The sequence below is a fragment of the Alligator sinensis genome, unplaced genomic scaffold, assembly GCF_000455745.1.
Source record: "Alligator sinensis unplaced genomic scaffold, ASM45574v1 scaffold1123_1, whole genome shotgun sequence".
Taxonomy (NCBI): Eukaryota; Metazoa; Chordata; order Crocodylia; family Alligatoridae; genus Alligator; species Alligator sinensis.
This window is the reverse complement of record NW_005842540.1, coordinates 384,235-395,094: the sequence shown is the minus strand read 5'-3', so window position 1 is coordinate 395,094 and position 10,860 is coordinate 384,235. Positions and strand designations below refer to the sequence as shown.

The 10,860-nt window shown below is 43.8% G+C and overlaps 1 protein-coding gene across 1 annotated transcript in view; it reads left to right on the top strand.

Annotated features, from left to right (window-relative positions):
* Nucleotides 1–1,473: 1,473 nt before the first annotated feature.
* YTHDF2 (YTH N6-methyladenosine RNA binding protein 2) overlaps nt 1,474–10,860 on the top strand; it is a 20,400-nt gene continuing 11,013 nt past the window's right edge. Inside the window, exons 1-2 of the mRNA XM_006031904.3 lie at nt 1,474–1,988; nt 6,516–8,102. Coding sequence (XP_006031966.1) covers nt 6,534–8,102 — 1,569 coding nt within the window. The 5' untranslated portion in view covers nt 1,474–1,988; nt 6,516–6,533. The remainder of the gene's footprint in view (nt 1,989–6,515; nt 8,103–10,860) is intronic.

Genomic DNA, 10,860 nt, shown 5'->3' with positions numbered 1-10,860 from the left:
CCCGCTCGAGCGGCCGGGAGGTTTCTGCGAGCGAGCTAGCGGAAGAGAGCGGGTGCGAGCCCCAGGGGCCTCGTGCCAGGCGGGCGGCGAGCCCCAGCGCGGGGTCTCGCCCAGAGCGCGTTCGGGACTCCCGGGAGAGGCGGCCTCGTGCAGCGGGCTTGCTGGATTTGTGCAAAAACAATTGTATCTGATTGTTAGCACGCAGCACTCGGGGGAGAGGTGATCTCTTCTATGAGACCCACTAGATTTGTGCCAAAAAAAGGTCTTTGATGCTTGTTTGCAAACAGGTTTCGTGGTAGAAGTGATCTCTTGTATTAGACCTGTAAGATTTGTGCCCAAGAAAGGTCTTTGATGCTTGTTTGCAAACAGGTTTCATAGTAGAAGTGATCTCTTGTATTAAACCAGCAAGATTTGTACCAAAAAAAGGTCTTTGATGCTTGTTTGCAAACAGATCTCGTGGCAGAAGTGATCTCTTGTATTAAACCAGCAAGATTTGTACCAAAAAAGGTCTTTGATGCTTGTTTGCAAACAGGTTTCATAGTAGAAGTGATCTCTTGTATTAAACCAATGAGATTTGTGCCCCAAAAAAGGTCTTTAATGCTTGTTTGCAAACAGGTTTCGTGGTAGAAGTGATCTCTTGTATTAGACCAGCAAGATTTGTACCAAAAAAAGGTCTTTGATGCTTGTTTGCAAACAGGTTTCATAGTAGAGGTGATCTCTTGTATGAGACCAATGAGATTTGTGCCCCAAAAAAGGTCTTTGATGCTTGTTTGCAAACAGGTTTCATGGTAGAAGTGATCTCTTGTATTAGACCAATGAGATTTGTGCCAAAAAAAATTGCATCTCATTCTTGTTTGCAACCAGGACTCGTGGTAGAGGCTGTTTGCGAAATCAAAGACTTTTTTTGGTACAAATCGAGTGAGTGTAATAGGAGGGATCACCTCTACCACGAGTCCTGAATGGTTTCCCAGAGAGCCTGAGCTGACGTTCGGGCGTGCCGTGCCACCTGCCTTGAAATAAAGACACGCGAGGTTCTTCGGGCAAACCTATCTTTTATTAGAACCAATTCAAACCGTTTGGAAAATCTCCCAGCTGTTTGAGCAAGTTGAATAAAAATGTCTTTGATGGCATCTAATTCTCTTTTGCAAACAACCTCTACCACGAGTCCTGTTTACAAACAAGAATTAGATGCCATCAAAGACATTTTTTTGCAAACTTCCAGTTGCTGTAATAAAAGAGAGAACCTCTACCACGAGTCCGCTCTCTCTTATTAAACCAAGTAGATTTGTGCAAAAAAAAAAAAAATTTGTTTGGTGGCATCTCATTCTTGTTTGCACATGAGCCTTGTGGTAGAGGTGATCTCTCTTATTAGACCAGCTAGATTTGTGCAAAAAAAATTCTTTCATGGCACCTAGTTCTTGTTTGCAAGCATCTAGTTGGTCTAACGAGAGAGATCACCTCTACCACGAGTCCTGATTGCTTTTTCCTCTAAGCCGATACGGCCACAACCGAGATACCCGAGTCTGAGAGCCACTGGGGTGTTGCATCAATGAGCTGCCTCAGAAATTACCGCCTGTTTTGGACACTTCCCATTATTGATGGGATGTTGCACAAGGGTTGAAATGATCATATGCGTATGATGATTATTGTACATTTGGGAATGCCGTGGGGAACGCATGTGCTGCCAGGGTGCCCGATGCTCCTCTCTACTTCCCTTCTGGGAGCCGGGGTCTTCTCTGAAAGGGGCTAATCCAGCCACCTTCCCTCACCTGATCTGGTGCTGGGGTGTGAAGCCTGTGCAAGGGGGATTTATTTTTAACGAGGCGGCGCTCCACTCTTGAAATGCTTTAATTGAAGCTGGTGAGGGCTGCGTAGGGTCTCTCTTCACGCTCTGAACTTTGTTCGTAGTGCAAAACGGGTCTGTGCATCAGAAGGATGGGTTAAACGACGACGACTTCGAACCCTACTTGAGTCCTCAGGCCAGGCCGGTGAGTAAGAAAGAATTTGCCTGTTAAGGGGCAGAGTTTGCCAACACTCAAGTTGACTTCCTGCCATTAGGTAATATGAATGTGTTTGGTTGGGTTTCTGGTCTCCTGTATGCCCAGTTCCACAGCTGATTGGATTTCGATATTTACTGGCTTTATTGTTTGTTGTTTGTTTAGCTGTTAAAATAACGCCTTGTTTTCTCAGTACAGAGACAGTGCTCTGACCAGAAAGCACGCTGGCCCTTGGCTTCAATTTAGTTTTTAGTTGCAAAGTCTGATATTATAAGTATCTCTTGCATTTAAGTAGTAATTAACACTGAACTTTCCCCTCCCCCCTCCCCACCACACCCAAATTGTCAGTGACAATTAGAAAAGAGAGAGGGAAAACTTGAGGCAGTTGGTTCTGATCTTTTTGTGCGTGGCATGTCACTTCCCTTGCACATTTTTGGTTCATTTCTTACAAGATGATGAGTGAGTGTATTGTATTGCATTGTGAAATGTCTCAGTAAAATGTGGTAATGTTCTAGAGGCTTGTCTGCCATTGAGGGTATTATCAGTGTTCTTATCTCCTTATCAAGCACACTGGAAATGCTTGAAATAGATTTTTGCTCTATTTTTCCACCAAGAAAACCCAGAATAGATGGATTTGATAATCACTGGGTGTGTGGTTTATATTTTTTTTAAACTTTAAAGATGAACTATAAAGCTATTGTAAAGCCTGCAGTTGTATCTGATGGTGCCATTCCAGGGATTTTATCACTTTTCTGCATTTTGGCAGTTAAAAATATGGTTGTTAATGAGTATGCAGACAGGAAAAATTATACAGGATAAAGCAGGGTTGAGGCACCATAAGTTGAATTACAGTAGGTCTGTGTATTCAGACTAGTAGTTATCTTACCCTGCATGTCTTTTTCTTCTCAAAGAGTAGTTGGAATATTATTGGGCATAGAAATTGAGTATCTTAAATACTTATTCTTGCCAATGATGCTGCTTTATTTGGATGTCTTATCTAATGGTGATGAGCCATAATTTATTGGCTGCTACCAGAATTCTTCAGCAGGCTTCCATCTTTGTTTGAGAGAGCATGACCCTCCTTCCACTCTTGGGTTTTTTTAGTTGATCATCTTGCAGTCTTTAGGATGCTAAAGATTAAAATCATTTAGTGCGTTTAGTTCTCCAGAAGAGTACAAATTGAGCTTCAAATCTCTCTAATCTGAGCAGGTCTTTATTTATTTTCATTTAGTCTCTGAGTGCTGGACAAATGTACCTATTTCCCTTACTTGATGGCACCTTTTACTTTTATAGAAACTACTACCAGTGATTTTTTTTTTTTTTTTTTTAGGCACATTTAACCACTTAAAGAGTTTCTGTCAACTTCTTTGTGCAGTTATTCATCTATTAAACAGAGTAGTCTTACTGTAACCAAAAAGTTCAGTATTTTTCTTTTTCAGTTCATTTGGTGTGTTTATGAAGTCTTAGTAATTTTCACTCCTCTTCCTTGCATTGCATAAGTATAGCTCTAAGAAACAGGGGAATAATACATTTTTAAATAGAAAAATGAAAATGTTTATGGGCGTGGTAATGCCTTTAAAACCAACAAGATTAGTATATGGTGTTCCTTTTAAATAGTCAACAGCAGTGACAAATAAGACAAAACTTCTGGTTAAGTCTCAATGAAGCTAAAACCCACTGGGATGACTTGCTTTTGTTTCTCACTGTGTTGTGTAGTTTGACACCTGTTCCCATCCATGTGTTACCAGTTAAGTTAATAGAATGAGAGAAACCAACACCGAGTCACTACGTTGACTGTGGTCCTGCTGCACAAATGGAACAGGCTGGTAGGAGAAGAGTGTCTGAATGAAAGTACCTTAGCAAAACATGAACTATTCAGACTTCAAGAAATAGCTTTACTAAACATGGTCAAAACTTAAAAGGGTGGTGGGAGCCTTTTGAAACTTCATTCCAACTCGTGTATGGAGAATACCAGATAACCCAGTGGCACAGATGCATAGTCTTTAATTCACCCAATTTATCGGCCTGCTGAATCAAAGTTGCCTGGTGTTCCAAAGCTTAGGTCTATGGTTATTTAGTCTTACAGAGGCAAAACTACAGTAGAGAATAGTGATACCTAGGGACAGAGATGCACAAGAACAGTGAAGTTGAAGAAATAGGCTTTTTAAAAAGTGTAGGCTCTCCCTCTACCAGAAGACGGGTGTTTGTACCCAAAAGCTTGCAAAGAAGAATTTTTCCAACTATTTTAGTTGATCTAATGAAAAAATCAGATTTATTCAAAGAACCTTGTCAGCCTACGCCCTTAGACCAACACGGCTACAACCAACACCCCTTAGTCATCTAGGGGAGGTAAATGCTGGTGGAGGCTTCTTTAGTTATGAATCTGTGACATTGTCGCTTGAGGGTTTGCTGCATTGAAGTATTGGACTTGATGCACATATTGGTATAACTTCAGTCAATAAACATATAAAGGCCTGCCTTAATTGCATTTTTTAATCAAGCATTTCAACCCTAATTTGTATATTTCTATATTGATTCTTCTGGTTTCAGTGGTATTATGTAGATAGTACACCAGTATATTCTGTAATCCAGCTCCCAGCCAAAAGTCAAAAAGGCAAAGCCAAAAAGAATATGCTGGCTTGATGAGTGGCCTGATTTGATCCGACTGTCACTTCTTTGCACTGCAGGGGAGATGTGGCAAGGAACAGATTTAATCGAGATGCGTTGACAAATCTAAGTTTTAAATGTGGTCTGGAGTTCGTTTATATAAGGCTAGCTGCCAGCTCTGCATTTTAAATTACCTCTGTTTCAAACAAACAAACCAACAAAACCTGAAGAGAATCTCTCCTTTGAGGAGACCAGTATCCACTAAAAATCATAAAGGGTTGGGGGGGGGCACATAAATCGTATTCTTGAGTCAATGGGACTGCTTATGCAAGTGAGACTTTCATTTGATTGAGCCTTAAAGGCTGTTTATTTGGTTATGGTTAGCAGGATGGAGGTCCTTACAGTACACCAGCATTCTCCAGTTAAAGGTGATCATTGCTTGCTTGTTTTTCATTTTCCCAGCTGAGAAGAATGTGAAAGATCAGTAACATTTGTTCCTAGTTTTCACGCATTAGCAGCAGGATGCATTGTTTACTTGGGTTTTGGTTGCTGCAGGAGAATATTGTAAACAATAAAACCAACCTCACCTTGTTGGAACCTTTAAACTTAAAAAAAAAAAAAAAAAAAAAAATCTTAATTTTGGTAAATTTGGGGCCTGGTATACTTACACTTGGAGTGGAAGAGGCAGCGCTTTTTCCTTGAGAGCTTGCAGAGGGTCTAGTACGGCATGGAATCCTTTGGGAGCTGCCCTTGGCACGTGGAAAAAACACAATTGAATGAAAATGATTGAGTGGTACCTAATGCGAGCCAAGTTTTTAAGAAGGGGGTTCAGCCTGAACTGGCTTATCTGGTCTGCAGTGGATTGTCACATAAGCTGTCATAGAGCACTAGACCCGTGTGCATGCAGGTTCAAATTACTGGATGATAGAATCCATTAGCGTGGCTTTAACAACCCCCTGGGGGGCCATGGTTTAACTATGAAGTGACAGATGTTCTCCATGTAAGCAAGTCGGAGTGATATCCATTAAAGTTTCTTAATTGTAAGACTTAGTTACTTTCATAATCTAGAGACTTTTTGGGTGTAAAAGGGCAGAGCAAAAGTGTTAGCAGATTTTTTTTCTTCTTTACATGTAGTCTGCTTTCTTTTGTAGTCCTCACAGCCATGCCAGAAAGGCCACAATAGCAAAGCTTTGCATTGTGTATTATTTGAATGTGTTGTCAATGTGGAGTTAGAGAGGCAAAGCAGTTTTAGAACACACTTGAAATGTAAATCAAATTCTTGGAATATTTGGAGCGCTCTCTCATTACATCTTTGGGGGAGTTTCCATGGATAATCAGCTTAGAGAAGTTAATCAGGATGGCGGGGGAGAAGGGACAGCTGAATGAAACTGCTCGTAGTGCTTTCTCTATTGGGCTGACTGTGTGCATCCCATTTTTTCTTCCTTCTTCCCTTCCTCTCGCACCCAAAAACAACAACAACAAAATGCCCTTCATGTGTTCAAAAAGTCTGGCAGAGTGGTACTTGATGAAGGCTTCATTACTCTGTATAAAACATGGAACCTGCCCCAGAGTATTTTGCAGTCATTTCGCAGTTCCACAAAGGGGTCTGGAAGCTTAATGATCCTTCAGCTTGGAATGGGTGACACCCTGACTTCCTACTTCCTAGGATGCTAGAAGAGAAAATCCTGATTAAACAATTGAAATTAAAAGATTCATTTGTTCTGGTACAAAAATTGTTTTGGTATATTTGGCAAAAGGTGCATTTAAAAGCCACGGTTCTTGCTTACCGACTGCTTTGAATTTGTTGAAGTGGCTGTGAAGTCAGGGGATGGGGCATGGGAAAAGTGGCTTTTGATTCCAGGGCTGCCGAAGAGCTGTTCTAACCGTTCAGTGCTTGTTTTTGTTTTGCAGAATAATGCATACACTGCAATGTCTGACTCCTACTTACCAAGCTACTACAGTCCATCCATTGGATTCTCCTACTCATTAGGTGAAGCTGCCTGGTCTACAGGGGGTGACCCACCTATGCCCTACCTAACATCTTATGGACAGCTGAGCAATGGGGAGCCTCACTTTCTCCCAGATGCCATGTTTGGACAGCCAGGGGCCCTTGGCAGCACTCCATTCCTCGGACAGCATGGCTTTAACTTCTTTCCAAGTGGGATTGACTTTTCAGCATGGGGAAATAACAGTTCTCAGGGACAGTCCACTCAAAGCTCTGGATATAGCAGCAATTACGCTTATGCACCTAGCTCGCTGGGTGGAGCCATGATTGATGGGCAGTCTGCTTTTGCCAATGAGACTCTGAATAAGGCTCCTGGCATGAATACCATAGACCAAGGCATGGCAGCATTGAAGTTGGGCAGCACAGATGTTGCAAGCAATGTCCCAAAAGTTGTCGGGTCCGCTGTTGGTAGTGGGTCCATTACCAGTAATATCGTGGCGTCTAACAGCTTGCCTCCAGCCACTATCGCTCCTCCGAAACCAACTTCCTGGGCTGATATTGCTAGCAAACCTGCAAAACAACAGCCCAAGCTGAAGACCAAGAATGGTATTGCAGGTTCGAGTCTTCCACCGCCCCCAATAAAGCATAACATGGATATTGGAACTTGGGATAACAAAGGGCCGGTGGCAAAAGCTCCTTCCCAGGCTTTAGTTCAGAATATTGGTCAACAGCCAACCCAGGTGTCCCCTCAACCAGTGGGTCAGCAGATCAATAATAGCCCACCAGTGGCCCAGGCTCCACCAGGGCAACAACCACAGCCATTGCCCCCACCACCGCCACAGTCAGCTCAGCTGCCAGTGCAGCACCAGGCAGCTCAGCCCACCCGCTGGGTTGCACCTCGTAATCGTGGCAATGGCTTTGGTCAAAATGGAGTGGATGGTAATGGAGTGGGACAGTCTCAAGCAAGTTCTGGTTCTGCTCCTTCAGAACCACACCCAGTCTTGGAGAAGTTGAGATCCATCAACAACTACAACCCCAAGGATTTTGACTGGAACCCAAAACACGGCCGGGTTTTCATCATTAAGAGTTACTCTGAGGACGATATCCACCGTTCCATTAAATATAATATCTGGTGCAGTACAGAGCACGGCAACAAGAGACTGGATGCTGCTTATCGCTCCATGAATGGGAAAGGCCCTGTTTACTTACTGTTCAGTGTCAACGGCAGTGGTCACTTCTGCGGCGTAGCAGAAATGAAATCTGCTGTGGACTACAACACATGTGCAGGCGTGTGGTCCCAGGACAAATGGAAGGGACGCTTTGATGTCAGGTGGATATTTGTGAAGGACGTTCCTAACAGCCAACTCCGGCACATCCGCCTAGAGAACAACGAGAATAAGCCAGTGACCAACTCCAGGGACACTCAGGAGGTGCCTCTGGAAAAGGCTAAGCAGGTGTTGAAAATCATTGCCACCTACAAGCACACCACCTCCATCTTCGATGACTTCTCACACTATGAGAAACGCCAGGAGGAAGAGGAAAATGTTAAAAAGGTAACCCGCCTCCTTGTCTGCTTGGATTGTGTGGGGTGGGGAGCTAAAGGAGCCGGGAGGCACAATGAATGAATGTGCCAGTCTGGGCAGTAGAGTTCATCTGTCTTGTGGGGTTCAGTTTTAATTCCTGGTCAACCACTTTTTTTGCGTCAGAAACCTACCACCTAGTTTGGCAGCCTCTGCTCTAGATGGAAATGAGTAGGAGGCTTGTAGCTCAACACTGATGTTCTGGGCAGAGCTGCCGAGAACAATTTTGCACAGCCCCTTCCTGCTCTAACCTGGACTCAAAGCCAGCAATGTGCATCACAAGCTTTAATCTCCTGCATTCACCTGATGGAGGGGGGGGGGGGGCAAATCTTTGATAAGGCTCCTATCAGAAATCAAGAAATAGGGATGTGATTGTTTGCTAACGGAAGAATTGTAGTTCTCAAAGCGCTCTTAGTAGCGCTGTTGAAATGCCATCCAAACTCTTGATTTTGTTGGCAAGTCAGTGACTTTGGGGTCTGGAATTTTAATTTGTGATGCCACTCTATGTTAAATTCACCTGTAGATGACCCTTCTGCCTTTAGGGATGTAACTCTACTTGGATCTAAATGATAACTTTGCAACGCGCTAATTTTAAGTTTTCAAAGGCTGTCTTCAGTCTTGGCAGCGAGGAATCCTCCACCTAGTATTTAAAACGCTACAAGAGGAGCTGCAAACTACTCAGTATGGCAGTCATGGAGAAGTTTGAATGATGAGAGTTACCCATGGGATCACACCTTTTGTTACCATAGAGATGTGATGCCAGTTATAAAACTTGACTAGTGTTTAGCACAGGTGTCCCTTGTAGAAAACCTGTGATGAGAGGATAGGTGGGAATGCACTGAACCTGACAGTTGTATGACCTTTCCAGGTCATCTCAGCTGGTCACAATGACAACTTGAGGTCCTTAACACTATGTGCTCACTTGAGACCCATGCTGCTCCTGTCTGGTGGTTGCATTTTAGGTAGTGGGAGAATAAGAGATCTGATCATGGCAGCCCAGGCACGGGGCATGTTTAGAAGTGGAATTTCTAGGATGTTTTATTGGTAACCGGTGCCAAGCACCAGAACATTCAGCACAAGAGAGGACAGATGTTGGGGAACAGGGAAAGGTAGCAAGAGGTCAGCACAGAGGGCAGGAGGACAGAGAGCATGGAAGATGGTGTGAGAGCTGAGAACAAACGCAGGCAGAAAAGGGAAGACCCTAGCATGTGGAGTTAAATGTAAGCCATTGTTTTGTCTGGTATTTCATTTACCAGACTTCTACCTACTTCTTTCCCAGACCTGAGAGAGGGTACTTTACCCCCAAAAGTTTGTCTAACGTCCCTCCCAACTGTACAGTTGGTCTGCTAAAAGATACCACCAAACCTGTCTGCCTACGAATCCCCTGAACCACCAAAGCTGTAACGCTTTGGGAGCTTTCCTTCCTCACCCAGGCAAGTCAGACCCAGATCTCTGAAATTACTGGGCAAGGAATGATTTTTGCAGGTTGATATTTGCTTTGTGTTGTGGATAACTCCTTGTGAGGCCCTGCCCTGCAATGTCCGGCATTGAGGAAATGCTGTCTTACCGCAGCAGCTTGACCTCTCGGATAAGACTCTGACGCAGCTTTGAAAATCCATGAGGGTTTATTTTTTGGTGCGTGTGGTTGCTGTTTCATTCCTTCAATGAGAAGCTGTAGTTTTTGATGAAGGAGAGGTTTTCGGCTTCCAGCTTTGTCAGGCATGAATAGAATGGAGGCTGACGGTTCTGCCTTGTGACTGCTTGGCAAGAGCAAATCTTATATGTGCAGTAGTGGTTAAGCACCTCAGCCCAGCCGCCTGAAAAGGATTCGCATACCAGAGCGGAGGCAGCGTGTTAAACTTTCAGTGCCCCAGCATCGGTTAATGGCGCAGACTCCCTGTCCATGGCCTGTCAGACTTCTTTTGTGTTGGAGAAATCCTGTTGCTAAGGGCTCTTTGTCTCTCGGCAGTCAGTCTCCGCAGCACCATCTTCCAGAGATGTTCTACATTCTTGTTCCTTGAAGCTTAAATATCGCAAAGCTTGGCTGGTGCTGAGCTTTTAACAAGCCACAGTTGTTGCAGTTGGCTTCAAACTTGCCCAAGCCTCTGTTTGATTTACAGTGGTTCCTACAGAGCTGCTTTCTACAATGTGACCTTGATAAATGTACTTTCTCATAGCCCTTTATAAAAATTCTGGCATCTCTTCCACGTTATCTCCTGCTTTTTCGGGTTCGCTGTCCAATACGTGTCAGTACCTGACATGTGTTGGTAGAGTTAATGTCTTTAGAGCTCCCTGTCTCATTCAAGCAGGCACGTGAGTGGGTATGGTCATGCCACATCCTTCAGTCCATAAAGGGACGCTGGAAAGCTTAATTCATCTATTTGGTTTTGAGCACATTCCTGTATTTTTCTCTCCTGTTGCCTGTCCTTTCCCTTGTTCTCATCTGAATGTCCGTCTCCACTTTTGGCCCGTCATTAGAAAACCAGACCAAAACGCCACACATTCAGAAGCACTTTTCCTCCTGGCCTTTCTCATCTAGCCAGGACTGCTGCAACTGGTAGGATAGTTTAATTCAAGCTGCTGTCAGGCTTCTTGAAACCACATACAGTCACCACCACTGTCCTGGACTTCTGTTGCATGGGGCTGCTTTATCTTTGCTTTAAAACAGTAGCATGCATTTTCTCAAAAGTGTTGCCTTGTCCTCAACAAAATGGTCGTGCATGTTTAATGG